Source organism: Oratosquilla oratoria, chromosome 33 (assembly GCF_046742065.1).
Source record: "Oratosquilla oratoria isolate Oo_2021 chromosome 33, ASM4674206v1, whole genome shotgun sequence".
Lineage (NCBI taxonomy): Eukaryota > Metazoa > Arthropoda > Malacostraca > Stomatopoda > Squillidae > Oratosquilla > Oratosquilla oratoria.
In genome coordinates, this window is record NC_134809.1 from 26,798,380 (window position 1) to 26,815,540 (window position 17,161).

General features: G+C 39.7%; 1 protein-coding gene across 1 annotated transcript in view; it reads left to right on the forward strand.

The window, feature by feature from the left end:
* Window positions 1-17,161, forward strand: part of rempA (intraflagellar transport protein rempA) — a 76,299-nt gene that overhangs the window by 31,602 nt on the left and 27,536 nt on the right. Inside the window, exons 11-21 of the mRNA XM_076172708.1 lie at window positions 3,269-3,488; window positions 3,606-3,890; window positions 4,011-4,170; window positions 7,071-7,220; window positions 7,946-8,100; window positions 9,614-9,791; window positions 10,328-10,493; window positions 11,884-12,004; window positions 14,588-14,752; window positions 15,675-15,802; window positions 17,156-17,161. The exon at window positions 17,156-17,161 is cut by the window's right edge and continues 114 nt beyond it. Of these exons, the coding sequence (XP_076028823.1) occupies window positions 3,269-3,488; window positions 3,606-3,890; window positions 4,011-4,170; window positions 7,071-7,220; window positions 7,946-8,100; window positions 9,614-9,791; window positions 10,328-10,493; window positions 11,884-12,004; window positions 14,588-14,752; window positions 15,675-15,802; window positions 17,156-17,161 (1,734 nt within the window). The remainder of the gene's footprint in view (window positions 1-3,268; window positions 3,489-3,605; window positions 3,891-4,010; window positions 4,171-7,070; window positions 7,221-7,945; window positions 8,101-9,613; window positions 9,792-10,327; window positions 10,494-11,883; window positions 12,005-14,587; window positions 14,753-15,674; window positions 15,803-17,155) is intronic.

Here is a 17,161-nt window from a genome sequence, read left to right on the forward strand (position 1 = left end):
GTGATATGCCTTTGACACGTGTGGATTCTGGCATACAGAGAACATCGCATCCGGAGCTCGGAAAATGCGAATCTGCACTTTGCAATACTCATGTGGTGGAAGAGTCGCATTTCTTGTTAACACTGCATGAGTAGTATGACACATTGTGGAAAGCACATCAGAAACAGGGGAGGAGGTAATTATCAATTCATCCAAGGAAGGAGAAATCTGGATTTCTGTTGGAGAGAATTCTGGAGATGGGGAAGGACATTTGGTATTCCTTTTCCTTGATTTAGGCATGTGAGAAGAACACATCTGTTTTGTACGGGTGGAAACTTTGAGCAAGATAGGTTCACTAGAAGGAGGAAGTGAATTCTGAAGAGAAGGTTCAGACGATGGCTGTACAGTGTCCTGGGAAGTGGGAGCTAGAGGAGGCAGGGAGGAAGTACTCTCCGTCTGAGTTGCCTGAATCTGGGTAGAAGGGGCAGGAGGAGGAACAGCAATAGTGAGAACTGAAACAGTTGGCATGCTGTGGGAGGGGGAATTTGCAGAAGTGGGAAGTACAGAAGATGGTTGAGAAGTAGCCACCAAATGTAGGGCAGGAATGAAATGATGACCATAAGCAATGCCATGACAATGGAGGAAGACGCTAATTCCATATTGCTGCATAGTGTCTAGACCCAGAAGCACATCTACAGGAAACTGTACTTCAGCCACATAAAGAGGGATTGGAAGCACTGGACTTTGAGGATGGAGACTGATAGGAAGAGAAGGTCTTTTGAGAAGGGTTGGAGTTCAAAACATGACACTCTGCAGATGTATGGTAACAGGTGCCATGTACGGGGCAATCTTTATTGCAGAATTCTAACTACGCATTTATTTGTATCTCCTGCATGTATACAAGGTGCTACAATCTATACATAATGTTAACAGAATTAGAATATAATAGGTGGATGGAATGAACTTGATGGGATGACTGAAGAAGAGATAATGGATGGGGCGAAAGGGGCATTGAGCAAGAGGGGAATGCCTGTTGAGCAAGGAAGGGAGAAGGCAGGAGATAGGAGTGAGTGGAGAATGACTATGTATAGATGATACTGCAATGCAAGGAAGGGAGAGGAGAGGAGGGGAGGGAGGGGGGTTAGGGAGTGGTTATGTGTGAATGATATTTTGATGCAGCCCAAAGGGATTTCTTCCTCTCTCTTTTTCTGCATGAGGGGACAGAGTGGATGGGTCACCGATTAAGTGAAGCGGCCTTGCTGTGGATGTGTTGTGTCATGCTGCATTGCTTCTGACCCAAGGCAGTTGGCAGGATACAGGGATGACCTATCATCCATGAGGAGCTAATATGAGAGGGAGGAAAGGATAGTGGATGGGAATGAAATAGATGGGAGTGGGTATGTGTCTTTTGACTTTGGCTACCTCCCTTCTAAGTGGGAAAAAGCCCTTGGTATATAGATTGATAGTTGTGAATATCTGTCTCTATGAGTTTTTTGTATGGGGACTTTGTTGAGTGCCTTGTTTATGCTATTTACTACCATAACCATTCTTTCTATTGGGACTTTCTTCCTGAATCTTTCAACCATCTGTTGGGAGATTTTTGTGAATGTTGTGCTGGTGGAGTGGCCTTCCTTGAATCCATGTTGGTTAGGGGAAGGGCATAGTTTTGTTGCAATTCTTCCAGCTGAGCGGGTTAGGGCGTCGTAACTAGCGGCGAAGGTCAAGGTGAGGGCGGTTCGAATCCTGCCACCGGCGAAGTTGAACTACAAAGTTGAGCTACAAAGCCCTCTGTGAGGGGCACCATCCTAGCCTCCCGATAGGGGGAGTGTGTGACGTTAAACCATATCACTAATATTTCCATCAACTTGGATATAGTGGGTAGTAATGAAATTGGATTTTCAGGAGGTTTGGTCTTAATATAGGTTATGAGCTATTCTCCAGATAGCAGTGATTTTATTATGCAGTCAGTGTAATTGAAAATATCAGTCAAGGTCTTTATAGCTGTTGGGTCAAAGTGCTTTAGGTGAATGTTCCAACAATTTTCTGATACTTTAAAAAGGGATTTTTTTTTTTTTTTTTTTTTTTTTTTTTTTTTTGTATGCAGAATAACAGTTGCTCCACAGTAATGTAAAATTGTAGTCTCCCCTTCTCTTCTGACCATGAGTTACCCATATTTACTTAATTGTATTATACAGGAAAGGAACAACACTTGTTACATCCCATCTCTTACTCTCCAATTTATCATGCTTAGCATCAAATTCTTGCACAATTCCAACTTAATTTATATCCTGGATTTTCTATCTATATACCAAGGGCTTTTTTCCCCCTTACCAGGGAGATAGCCAAACTCAAAAGGTATATACTCACCCCCACCCATTCCACTCCCATCCATCACCCTTTCCTTCTTCTCATCTTAGTTACCTTAGCTCCTCCTGGATGACAGGTTATCCCAGTATCCTGCCCACTGTCCTGGGTCAGAAGCAATGTAGCAAGACATAGCACATCCACAGCTAATTTGCTTCACTTAATCAGTGACTCCCCTCTCTCCATCCCCTCATGCAGAAAAATAGCAGACAGGAAAAGATTCCTTCACGCTGCATTGAAATATCATTCACACATAATCACTCCCTAGAGCCCCCATCCCCCATCTACTCAGTTCCTCATATCACAGTGTCATCTATACAAAGCTATTCTCCACTCACCCCAATCTCCTGCTTTCTCCCTTGTTCAACAAACATCCCACTCTTGCTCAATGCCCCTTTCACCCCATCCATCCATCTCATCCTTGATCATCCCCACATGTTCATTCCATCCACCTCTGCCTTCCACACTTTACTAATCTTTCACCACTCATTCTTTCCATGTATCCAAACCATCCTAATACTCTTTCATGAGCCCTATCTTCCATCACCTTTTCCATCCCTGCTCTCCTCCTCACCGCTTGTTTCTCACAGCCTTGTAATCCCTACCATACCTCTCAGACATTTCATCTCAAATACATTTAAACTTTTCCTCTCTGCCTCTCTTACATTCCAGTTATCATATTATGTCTCAGACATTCCATCTCAAACACATTTAAACTTTTCCTCTCTGCTTCTCTGAAATTCCAGTGATCATATTTAGACTTGAATTTATGTATTGTTTAAGCTTGAGCTATATCACCTTCTAAGCTATTCCAAGTATTCATGCATCTAAATGGTAGAATGTATTTTTTCTCATTCTTTAGATATGTGGTCTTTCAGTGTAGATGATTGTCTGCAAATAACCACTAACAAGGAAACTATTACAGGTTCCTTTCCTTGTGAAACATCATTGGCAATAATGCATGAGGGAAGTATTTATGCCATTGAAGGTAATAACATCCAAGTGAGATCTCTGCAGGGTACTGTCAAGCAGACACTTGAGTTCAATGAGAATGAGGGAGAACCTATAGGAATGGATGTATGTGGAAATTACCTTATTGTAGCCACACTCATTGGAGCTGTCAAAGTGTGGGATCTTTCACGAAGGTATTTACGAATCAAAGATTTGGTTTTATGTAAAAACATATATTGGTACATTAGGATACAAAAGAAATATATTTTTTGGTGAGAATAATTACATATTTATTTTAAATGACTTGACAGGGAGGCAAAAATCCATACACAAGGTAAACAACTGGGTGAAGCCATCAAAGACTTTGGTGAAATTATAAGTGTTCGTTGTAATTGTAACGGCACAAGAGCTTCTATTGCCGTAGCCCAGACCTCCCTCCTTCCTGACCCGAAGCTTTTCATCTGGGATATTGAGAATGACAACCTGACCTATTTTAATTTTGCCTCGGGCAAAGCCGAAGATGATGATGTTGATGGCCTGGCACCACCTAACTCAGCTGATAGTAGTGGATCAAAAGAAATCACACTGCAAGAAAGGTTAGCAAAGACTCTTACTATAGGCTGTTATACTTATGAATAATGAGTGCATGCTATTTTTACTTTATATCTTAAATTCATTATAACCCTAATTATTTGTAATTTCCATTGCATACCCAGAACTAAAAAGGAGACTTCAAAAGATGTAAGAGGAAGATTTGTTATGTCACACTTTTGGGACATGGAGGACCCAAGACTTCTTGTATGTGAAGCAAAGTCACTACCTCAACCCAAGAGTCAAAGAGATAAATTCCTTAAATCATCACCTGCTGAAGAGAGAGTGAGTTTGGCTATACCATTAAGATAGTAATTTTAGATTGCTTTTATGTGTTAATTGAGAGAATTAGGAAGGGGACAGAGGCTGCGAGTAGGGAAGAAGCATGTGGGTTAGGATAGGAAGAATGTGTCCAAATAAAGTTTTTGTGGTAAGACAGTCATCAATTCATTGCTCCAGATCTCTCTTGCAGGAGATCCATGGTTCTCAGGTAATTAGCAACAGCCACTGGACTGGCTCATAAGTCACTTAAGGAAGAAATATCTTGTTGTTGTCTAGGTATGGTTAAGGAAGATTGTGTAAGATGATGTGTTCAGTATCTTGTGTCATGGTTGCATCTGGGGCAGTTTGTTTCTGTGGCCAGGCCTGTTCTGTGCAGGTAAGACAAGTATATGAGAAATACTTAGCAGAATGTAAGGATGTTTTCTAGGCTTTCATGGACTTGGAGAAGGCATGTTTGATAGAGAAATGTTGCAGAGTGTTTTACAAATATATGAAATAGAGGAAATCTGTTGAAGGTAGTCTGAAGAGTTTATAATAGTGGGGCATATATGAGGTTCAGAAATGGAGAGGGTGAGTAATTTGGGGTAATTTGGTCAGGGCTCTGCAGGATTGTATGATATTGCCATGGTCAGTATGTATTTGATTAAGGTGGTTGCAGCCTGAAGGCCACAGGCCTTCTGCAAGAGAGACCAGGTGAACAAGTTGATCAATTGGGGTAGTAAAGGAGTTTAAAACAAGTACTAGGCAGAAGTTTGGAATTTGGTGGATGGAAATGGAATCAGTTAATCAATCTGTCATCATGGATCTTTCTTTTTAAAGAGTCCCATGTCTCCCAGGTATTGGCAAAGACAAGTCACTTAAGGAAGAGAGACAATTGTCTAGGTAGGGCAAGAGTGAGGCAGTGTAGAATGAGGTGTTCTGTGTCTTTTGTGTGGTGATTACATCTGGGGCAATTTGATTCCATGGGCAGATGTTGGTACTGTTTCATTGCTGGGTGATGGTCTGAATGCAGCCATGGTAATCAGGTTTTTGCTTGTCATGTGTATTGGAGGGTGTTAAATGAGAAGATCAGGAGGAGAACAGAGGGAGTAGTTGGGGAAGAGCAGTGTGGGTGTAGGAGTTTAGGAAAGGAAGAAGATGCATAGGTGAATTTATTGTAGTAAGATGTGTTAGAAGTTTTTGGCAAAGGGTAAGGATGTCTTTTAGGCTTTTATGTATTTGGAAAAGGGTATGACAGGGTTAACAGTAAGGCATTATGGTTGTGAATGTATTGAACAGGGAGAAATGAAAAGTTTTTACGTGAGTAGGAGGTGCCAAGATAAGAGCGAGGGAGGAGGATGGAGGGGAGTGGAATATATAGGAAATGAAATGGGTGGGAGTGGTTTCTATGGCTTTTTTTTTTTGGCTACCCCCATGTAGGGGGGGAAAAGCCCTTGGTATATGTATGTAGTAGAGTTTGCGTGAGAGTAAAGAGTGGTGAGTGTGTGTGGTTTGAGGTGAAGGTAGTGTTGCACCATGTTTGTGTAATGTCACCATGGTTGTTCAGCTTGTAAATGGATAAGGTTGTGAGGGAGGCAAATGCAAGAATGCTAAGCAGGGATTTGGAGCTGGTAAGTGAGATTATAGGGAAATGGGAGGTAAATCAGTTGTTGTTTACACCTGACACTGCCCTTGTAGCTGAGTTGGAGGATTGATCAAAGCAGTTGGTGGCAGAATTTGGGAGGGTATGTGAAAGAAAGCTGAAAGTGAATGCTGGCAAAAGTAAGGTGAAGAGATCTAGAAAAGGTTAGGGTGGTAGTGAGTTGGAGATTAATTTAAAGGTCAAGAAACTGGAGGAAGTGGAGTGCTTCAACTGTTTGGGGTCACATTTAACAGGGAGGAGTAGAGGTGGAAGTGCATTATAGAGTAAGGGAAACATTAAGTGTCTGGGCAAATGAAAAATGTCATGGAAAATAGGTACCTGGGGATAAATCCAAAGAGAAAATGATATAAAGGAATGGTTGTGCCAATGGAACTGTATGGAGCAAGGACTTGAAATTTGAAGAAGGCATAAAGGAAGCTCTTAAACATGTTTGAGATGAAATGTTTAATGAGTATAGTGAAGGTTGTGAGGATGGATGGAGTGACCAATATGTAAGTGGGGTGGAGAATTGGGGTGGAAAGAGAACTGACAGATAAGGTAAATCAAAGAATGGTGAGATATTTTGTGCATATGGAAAGAATGGGTGAAGAAAACCTGATGGAGGAGTGCAGGAAGAAGAAATGGATAGAGGGGAACTTGAGGGGAGGACCAAGCATGAGGTGGATGAACAAGATGAAAGGGACATTGGATGCAAGTGTAATGTCTGTCAAGCAAGCAAAGATGAGGATAAAAGATAGATGCAAATGGAGAATGATTGTGGGTGGATAAGGAAATTATAGAGTTGGGAGGAATTTCTTCTTGTCTGCTCCATATGTCTATTTCGTGGATGGGGAAGGGGAATGTCACCATGTAATGAAGTAATACGGGTAAACCAGCTTAAACTGATGGACCTTGCTGTGGAGGTGATGTATCTTGCTGTATTGCCACCTGACTTAGGCAATAAGATAGAAGACAGGGATAACCCTTCATTCATAAAGAACTAAGATGGGAGGAACAGTGAATGGGTTTTTGGATGGATGTGGGATAGGAGTGGGGTGGTGTATGTCATAATTCAGTCACCCCACATTATAAAGAGGAAGAGGATTTTATTATACTTATGTATGTGTATATACATCTATATACCAAAAAGTTTCTTCCCCATTATATGTAAGGGTATATGTATGTTTGATATTTAGCCTTTACATGATTATAACCCATTTGTATGTTGTAAATTTCTTTTTTATCAAAAGTTTTTATGTATTCATCTAATCTTTCTTAACAGCCAGCAGTAGTGGTTGCTTCCCTATTTGTTAGTGCAGACCATGGCATCATTGTACAGGATATCTATCCTCTCACGCCAATGTACACCAGAATTCTTGGGATACAGGTTCCATTCTACTATTTACTCAACAGTCCTACTACTCAGAAGAATGTAAGTATCATATTTGTGCTGTTCAGTCAGGTGTTACCCACAAATTGAGGTGGCTAGGCCAGTGGCGATTCTAGGACTATGAAAGTGGGAGGGCCAGCTGAAAAACTGGGGGCGCCATTATATATATAATTTAAAAATAGGATATGCAAAATACTCGGAGGGGGGGGGGCAATCTGGGGGCCAGCTGAAAAACTTGGGGGGCCATGCCCCCCCCCAGGCTCCCCCCCCCCTAGAATCACTACTGGGCTAGGCTATGTGAAGGGAATGTCCTTTTACCTCCATTACTTTCGTCTTTTGACTCCTTCCCTCACCATGTAAAGAAACTAAACAGACACCACAACAAAACTGATAAAAAAAAAACATACACCAATAGCGAAAACAACTCCCAACAATACAACAGACATCATAATGAAAATAATAAAAATCCAAACAGTGATAGAAAAAAAAATATTTGTGTACTACTCACCACATCTGCCCCTAGGAGTACATCCCTCATCTTCAACTCATTTCACTAACAACTCACATTACAACTGACAAAATTTTCACCCTGAATATGAATCAGACAAGAAACAATGGTCTCAAACTGTCAGGAAATAGATTTAATTTAGAAGTGGGTAGAAACAATTTTGCCAGTCATGTAATAGTTAAATGGAATAGTTGCATATTTTCATGAATGAGTCTTCTTACAAATTTGTAAAAAAAAAAAATCTATCTTTTCTCTGTAGGAGGATGGGAAGCATGTGACACAGAAAGTCATGCGTGATTTTCTCGGCCTTGAGCAGTGTGACAAAGCCACAAAGGAAGCTATGCTCAACTTTTCCTTCTACCTTTCCATTGGTAACATGGATGATGCCTTTAAGTCTATCAAGACTATCAAGAGGTATTCAATTCTTCGGGTTTTCTTTGCACTCTTTCTTATAAAAAAATTCTGGAGTTTGTAGTGATGCATTCATTTTCTCTTATGCCTAATGTCAGTGCAGGGCATTGTGGTATAAGGTGTTCTGTGTTCTCTGTGGGAGACACCTCAAGCATGATGCATGACAATATAAGAATTCAGTATCCTAACAGACATTTTTTGTGAAATATATATGTCACCAGGTTTAAGGTGTAGTATGTGCTCTGTTACCTGACCAATTCAGTGGAAATCCAACAAAATTTGCCCCTTTTATATTGTAACTGTGAATGTGCATTACTCTTAGTTTTGCATGCTATTTTTTGCCCATGTGTTCACTTGGAATAGATACAAGTATTCTTCCATCTATACCAGAGGTTTTCATACTAAGGGGTGTTTGATGTTTCTAGGGATGTGATGTACTCATTGAGCCATGGGTCTCTTAAAAAAAATGGGATAAGGAATTCATCATTTCCTTCAAACAAGGAAGATGTGGCACCTACATTAGAACTGACTTTACACTGAACAGATATCTGGACAGATAGACAGCTATATCATGAGCAGCATTTCATAATTTACAGTAGAAAGTTATATGAGCATACAGTTTAATGAATGATGAAGCATATCCACAGAGTAAAAGCATATGTGTAGATTGATAAAGTGTTGGAATGAGTATTGTTACTCTACATTGATGATATATTTATTACTATATTATTAGAGTGATATAGAAAGGAATAGCTAACCATGTTTAGATGAAGTGTTTGAGAAGTATAGTAGATGTTATGAGGATGGATAGAGTGAGAAATGTGGAGGTGAAGCTCAGAAAGGGGTTGTAAGAAGAGTTGATGGATTGGGTATATCAGAGTGTTGAGATGGTTTGGGCACATGGAAAGAATGAATGAGGTAAGATTAGCAAAAAAAAAAAGAGTATGGAAAGCAGAAGTATCAGAATGAACTTGAGAGAAAGACCAATAACAAGGTGGAGGGACAGAGCAAAGGGGGTACTGAATGCAAGGGGAATATCTGTCGAGCAAGTACAACAGAAGTGAATGTAGAGTGGTTGTCAGTAGATGGAAAAACAATGTTGCTTGAGTAGATGTTCTTGTTCTTTTCTGCTCCAAAACTCTTTTTGAATGGATGGGGGTTAGAGGATCATCATGGTGGTGGTAAACCAGCTCTGGCTGGTGGTCCCTGCTGTGGAAGAACTATGTCTCGGTACTTTGCTCACATGAGCATTGTGGTGGGAGAGACCTCATGCATGATAAGCTACAATGGAACGAATGACAGATTCTGGATGGATGTAGGATAGGTGTAGGGTGAATGTATGCTTTGACTTATCCCTTAAAAGGATTAAAAGTGCTTTTGGTATGTATAAGTATAAAAGTTTATAATGAGAAAACAATATAAAAAATTATATTTTGTGACTCATTATTAGTTCCATATAGACCATATTATGGAATGTCAATGTTGATTGTAATTTTTTCTATTCTTTATGCCTCAGTGAGACAGTTTGGGAAAATATGGCCAAAATGTGTGTGAAGACAAAACGTTTGGATGTAGCAGCCTTGTGCCTGGGCAACATGGGACATGCTAGAGGAGCGCAGGCTCTCCGGAGGGCAATGTCAGAACCTCAACTTGATGCCAGAGTTGCTATGCTTGCACTGCAGCTGGGAATGCTTGTAAGAACCTTCATTTAGACCATTAAGTTTTTAATAACAGATGTCTTTTTCATGTGTTTTCATGTTGAATAATTAATAGATGAATGAAATTGATGTATGAATCCTCATTTAGTTTGTTTTTTGAAAAATTGTCAATCACTAACATATATACTTAAAAGAGTGTGGACATTAAAAAAAAGTGGAAAGGATATAGAGGGGAGGGGAAAGAAGGGAAAGGGTGTTGTGATGAAGATGAGAGAGTGAATGAGTGAAGGAGGGGAATAGGGGTTCATTGAAATTGAAGTTATGAGAACAGAGGAAGTATGAGAAAGGAAATTAAAATCATACAAGAGTTTGTGCTCAGGGGACATGAAGCCTGTCCCTTCCCTCCCTCATCTTTTTAGTTTTAGAGGCTATTATGCTTTGTTTGGTTGACTGTAGTTAGAGGGAGAGATAGTATAGATAAGAAAAATTTAGTTACTCTCTTCTTGACTCTGAACATTCTTGTCAAGTAGATAATTGTCCAAGTATGTGATTATCCCTATATTTTCCTGCAGGAGGAAGCAGAGAAACTGTACCGAGCATGTGGCCGTTTTGATTTGGTTAACAAGATGTATCAGGATGGAGGTCTGTGGTCCAAAGCATTGGAAACGGCAGAAAATAATGACCGCATTCACTTGCGATCCACACACTACAATTATGCCAAGAACTTGGAAAATAAGGGTTGGTACTTGCTTTAAATATTTTTACCTTCATTGCCTGTTTCTTTCTTTTGATTGGTGGGAATGTATTTACCTAAATGTATTAACCTAATTGTAAATACCTAATTGTATTTTGCCAAGAGAAGAGGGAGCCAGGGGTAGTGAATGGGAGTGGAGTATGTGGGAATGAAATGGGTGGGAGTGGATTTATGCCTTTGACTTTGGCTAACTCCCTTGTAAGGGGGGAAAAGCCTTTGGTATATGTATGTATGTATGTATTTACCTTACTGTATTATGCATGAAAGGAGCAATGGTTGCGGTGTCCTCTCTCTTACTCTCTCAAATTATCATACCTAGCTTCAAATTAATGTAGGCCTATGCTTCTAATTTGGGCTATGTGTGTGTATGTATATATATACAGTAACTTGGTGCCTGTCATGTTGACCATCGCCAGTGGTCCACCCTTACCACAGACCAAGATGCCTGGCATCACACCATCAATGAAGCTGCCTCCTCATTTGAAGACCACTGTACGGGACCACCCTCAAGGAAATAAGATGCCAGAGGGAGGCTGAGCCATCAAATCAGACTTTTAACTGCTGCTACTATAATCAGTCCTGCTTGTTCAGAACTAACCTTGTCAGCCAAGAGCATGTCTGCAACCAACACAGATCACATCCTTCTAAATCTTTGTTTGCAAAACCAAGCAAAGAAAATATACATACATATTTTATATATATATCACCCCATCCATGTAAATATTAAACCATGGTGGCATCACACAATCCTGGCATGACTCCAGCCTCACCTTAATCCATCCACTTTCTTCATTTCCAACCCTCACACACACAAGCTCTACTATTCATGGAAAAAAAAAAAAAAAATAATAATAATAATAATAATAATAACAGACTCCCCAATGCCATACATCCATGACACATCCCATAATGCCTTTTTGTCAACCATGTCATATGCCTTCTAAACATCCATAAAAGGCCAAAAAACATCAGATGTGTGTATATGATTCCCAGATTCTGACTTTTTTTTTACTGAAAAGGATATTAGCATTTTTTTTTTTTTTTAATAGTCATATTTCATCTATAAAAGAAGGAGGAGACACTACTGAATTACAGACTGATTTGAATGACCAGTGCAATGGTGAAATTTTGTGATAGAATTGTGAAAGATTGGTGGGTCAGATACCTTGAAGAGATGAACATTTTGACAGACGGTTTGATTTCAAATCTGAAAGATCATGTCATATGAACACTACCAACCAGAAACAATTCTAGAAAATTCAGTTGATGCATGGGCTATGTCTTGTGGGAACAAATTTTTATATTACAATAGCTTGCTTTGAGAAATACATTATTTTTAACGGGTTTAGGTAAACTGATATATAATTTTTTCAGGGGATTTTGGTGGAGCCATAGTTCACTATGAAATGTCCGACACTCAGCGATTTGAAGTACCAAGAATGCTGTTTGATGAGCTGCCATCTCTTGAAGATTATATCATGCGCACAAAGGACAAGTAAGTTAAGGGAAGTAGGAGTAATAGAGAGAAGACACATTTTGTGGAAAAGACAGATTTAGTGATGTAACGGAATTATTATAAGTTCAATAATAATTGTTGACTCGAGTATCTTTGGTACACATAAGACAAAGACCACCTTATCCTACACCGCCCTACTCTGGCCTTAAATCCAGTGGTTGTTGCCGATTACCTGGGAGCCATGGGTCTTCTGCAAGAGAGACCTGGGGAAATGGATTGGTCATCAATTGGAAACTCACAGGTCCTCAGTGGCTGACAATTTTTCTCAGGCCCTCCCATCGATCTATTCGGGAAGAAGTTATGGACTGTTGTCCATGTTGTATAAGTATAGGACAATTTCAATGTCACTGGCTTATAGCAGGATTAGGAGAACTATTGCTGATTGTCAACTTTCTTTATGTGAAAGAGTGGAAGAAATACAGTTGAAGTTGATAGACCATGGGCCTGGTCTGGAGACTGTTAGTCCCTCAAGGCTTAACCTCTAGGTGAAAATGAAGATGTTAATGGTGATTCTCTGACATGCCTTGCAGGAACACCACCCGCAGGTACCTATTATTGCTCTTGGGAACATTGTAAAGAAATTGTATAGCTGTAGCATTTTCTATTCATTGAGTTGTGTTTGGTCTTAAGTTAACTAGATTTGAACGTAATGATATTTGGGATGGTTTGGACACATGGAAAGAATGAGTGAAGAAAGACTAGTAAAGGAGGTATGGAAGGCAGATGTGGAGGGAGTGAACATGAGGGGACATCCTACGGTCCTAGGATGAGATGGATGGATGGGGTGAAGGGGGCTTTGGGGAAGAGGGGAATGTCTGTTGAGGAAGGACGGGAGAGGACAGAAGACAGGGGTGAATGGAGAATGGTTGTATATGGAAGATGTTGTGATGCATGAGGTGGAATGGACAGAGGGATGGGGGGTGAGGTAGTGTGTGTGAGCAAAATTTTGACGCAGCTCGAAGGGATTTCTCCCCGTCTTCTCCTTTATATGGGGGGACGGAGAGGGGGGGTCGCCGATTTAATGAAGCAGCCTTGCTGTGGATGTGCTGTGCCTTGCGACACTGCTTCTGACCCAGGGCAGTGGACAAGGTGCAGGGATGACCCGTCATCTAGGAGGTGCTAAGATGGGAGGGAGGGTGGAGGGGTGTGGAGTGTTTTCAGGGATGGAATGGGTGGGAATGATTTTATGCCTTTTCCTTTTTGGCTACCTCCTTAGTAAGGGGGAAAAAGCTTTGGTATATGTATGTATGTATGTACCAAGTTTTTATATAGGATGAAGTCATGAGTGTTATATCCTGTCCTATGTTTATCTGATTCACTTTGAAGATGTTTAATGGGGTGGTATGGGAGGAAAATGTGAGTGTGATCAGCAGACGTTTGGAGATGTTTAATTTGGGTATAGGGAGATGGGAGGTGAGCCAGTTGTTGTTTGCTGATGATACACTTGTGGCTAGGTCAGAGAAGGGTTTAAGGCAGCTAGTGGCAGATTTCAGGAAGGTATGTGAAAAGATAGAGTTGAAAATAAATGAGAGTAAAAGTAAAGTGATGAGATGTACAGGGGGAGAGGGTGGCAGTGAGTTGGAGGTAAGCCTTAAATGAGAGAGGCAAGAGGAAGTGGTTAGTTTTCTGTATTTATGGGTACACATAGCAAGGAATGGAGGAGTGGGGTGAAGGTAAACTGTAGAGTGAGGGAAACAAGTAAATGTAATGAAAAATGTTTAGGAAACAAGTATTTGGGGATGGGTGCAAAGAGAAGACTATATGAAGGGGTGATTGCATCTACAACACTGTATGAGGCAGAGACTTGAAATTTAAAGGAAGCAGAAAGGAGGAATTTAAATGTTTTCGAAATAAAGTGTTTAAGAAATATGGTGGGAGTTACAAGGATGGATAGACTAAGAAATGAGATGAGTTGGAAAAGGAGTTGATAAAACAATACTGGGATGGCTTGGGTGTATGGAAAGAATGAGTGAAGAAAGAATAGCATAAAGAGTGTGGAAAGCAAAAGTGGAGTGAACTTGAGAGGAAGACTGAGAATGGGATGGATGGATGGATGAGGTGAAGGAGCCTTAGGAAAATACCAGTTGAGCAGGGAAGAGAGAAGACTGTAATTCGAATCTTTTATTCTATTGTCCAAAGCCAGTGCTTGCACTAGATTTTAGTAGGTTTATTTTCTTGCTGATTTGTATTGTTAGATCTTTGATGTGTTGTACGAAGGTCAAATGAGTATAAAAAATGAAGCCGAAAAGTGTAAAATAAGGTGTTCAATGTCTTCTGTGTGATGGTTGCATCTAGGGCAGTTTCTGTGTTGGTATTGTTTTGGAGACGGATTACGTCCTGAACTCAAACATGCAAATGTGGTTCTTGCTTCATTTGAGAGAAGAGATTGAAAATTGATAGGTAGATGATGTAGCCCAAAGGAATAATTTCTGTATTTGCTTCACGCTGTTTTAATGGTTGAAACCATTACAATTTTTTACAGTTTTCATGTACTGATTTATTGTTAAATTTTGTAACATACAGTGCATGTTATTCACATAATTATTATTTTCCTTGATATAGATCATTACGTCGATGGTGGGCACAGTATTTGGAATCAACTGGTGAGATGGAAACAGCATTACAATTTTATGAAGCTGCAGGTGATCATCTATCACTAGTACGGGTCTACTGTTACTGTAATAATCTTCAGAAGGCAGCTGATATAGCCAATGAAACAGGAGACAGGTAGGTTTTTGATGTCTCAGACAAAGAACTCTGATTTCTGACCACTTTTTTGTCAAAGATAATTAGACTTCTGTGAGAAGTAATTAAAGTTATGTCTATCAAATTTAAATTGTAAGTATGTATAGTATGAGTCCATTCTTTCAGCATCCAATGTTTTGGAAGATATAATTTTACAACACTTAAGAAATAATCTTGTTCCAAGAGATTCTGATCTTTCAACATGTTTTCTGAAAGGTAGTGGTACATGGCATTTTTGAAAAGTGTGTTACAATTGTCAAATCCTATGTTGTAATATCACAGCCTTTACTATTCCCACTAGGCTCAGTGAGTAGCTACTCATGCTTATGAGTGAGATGGTGTGATTGGAGAGTACATTGTGAACAGGTTTAACATAATTTTGCCCACCAGTCAGTACCTTTGTTTAGTCCCTTTGTCCTTGTGAACATCTTCAAAAGCTTGGTAAATATTTGGTCAACTTTGTCATGGATTTTGTCCATGGTACTTCATGTGCTAAGTATTAGAAAATGGCCTCAGCAAATGGAAAGCTTTCTGCTTCAATACATTTGCATAAGGTGCTTCCTATTTCAAGAAATCTGGATTTATGTAGGAAGTAAGGGGTTTATGTTTCAAGAGAGAAATTAATGGAATTGATCAGTATGAGTTCTTCCATGATTTACACACATATGTACACAAAAAAATAAATAAACAAAAATAAATCAATATTTTGGCACCTGTTTGGTCTTGAAAATGCTGAAAGACAGATGAATTTAATGTAGAAATTTAAGTATTTGTATACTTTTTTCAGGTTAATAGTAGTTTATTCCTCCTATATTCAATATTATAATGAACTTATCTTTGTATGTTCATGGAGTTTATAAAGTGTTTTCTTTTTTAATGTGAACATTTTGTTTACCACAATCAGGGCCGCATGCTACCACCTTGCCAGGCAATATGAGAATGTGAATCAAGTGAAAGAGGCCATTCACTTCTTTACAAGAGCACAAGCATATGGAAATGCAATAAGAATATGCAAAGAAAATGGCTATGAAGGTAAAGATAAAGTTTCTGTTTTTATTTTCTGAAAATATCACCCTATCACAAGTTATTTAGATATATTTATTGATTACTGACAAGCATCTTACTTTGATAGATCTGTAGAGCAAAACCTCTTGATATTTAGAATGGTAACATTGATATATATTTAGAACAAAAGTTTTCCAAATACATGAAAAATAAAGACTTTACTTAGAAAAAAAGAGCTTAGTTTGTTGAACTGTATACCTCATCATAAATCATGTCTCTATGAGCCTAATATCTGAAAGATTTGATGGAGTACAGGGTTTGGTGGTGCTCAGATGAGAGGGAGGGTGGGAGGGGTGTGGAGTGTATTTAGGGATGAAATGGGTGGGAGTGTTTTTATGCCTTTCCCTTTTTGGCTACCTCCCATGGAAGGGGAAAAAAAGCCTTGGTATATGTATGTACAGGGTTTGGTGGTCAGTCTTAAAGGACCTGTTTTGTGATCTGAAAATGAATGTGTTTTTGTGTGGATGTATTCTGTGGTACAGGTGGTAGATTGTTGTAGATGGTTGAGTAGCATGCTGCTGGTATAGATTTTTGTTTCTTTCAGTTGGTTGTGTATGTGTGATGTAATGAGATGGTTGAGTAGGGTTGAAGATTTGCATAGAACTGTGTACCTTTTTCATATGACATTCTAGAGAAAGGATTTTGGTGTCTCTCTGCAGGTATTAGGGTGGTTTTTGTGCATACGAGTTCTCCCCATCTTCTCTTTTTCTGCATGGGGGGACGGTGAGGGGGTATCACCGAATTTATGAAGCGGCCTTGCTGTGAATGTGCTGTGTCTTGTGACACTGCTTCTGACCCAGGGCAGTGGACAGTATGTAGGGATGACCCGTCATCCAGGAGGTGCCAAGATAAGAGGGAGGGAGGAGGGTGGAGGGGAGTGGAATATTTAGAAAATGGAATGGGTGGGAATGGTTTCTATGCCTTTTTCTTTTTGGCAACCCCCCGTGTAGGGGGAAAAAGCCTTTGGTATATGTATGTATTATTATTCTCAGTGCTTTATTATATGTAAGGTGTCTTTGTTTTCCTGACTATTGGAAACCATGCTGGAGGAAGAGTTCATCATATAATGAAATAGAGGAAACAGACTCTGGCTACTGGGCTCTGCTGTGGGGAAGCTTTACCTTGCTGCATTGCTTCTGACCCATGCAGTGTAACAGGAGACAGAAATGACCATGATGATGAGATGGGAGAGGCATTGAATGAGTTTGATGAGTGTGATGTAGGTTTATGCTCTGACTTGTTCATCCCCTTGTAAGGGTGAGAAGGCTCTTTGATACGTATGTATATATGTAATGGTTGTTTTCATAATTTTTTACACAGATCAGT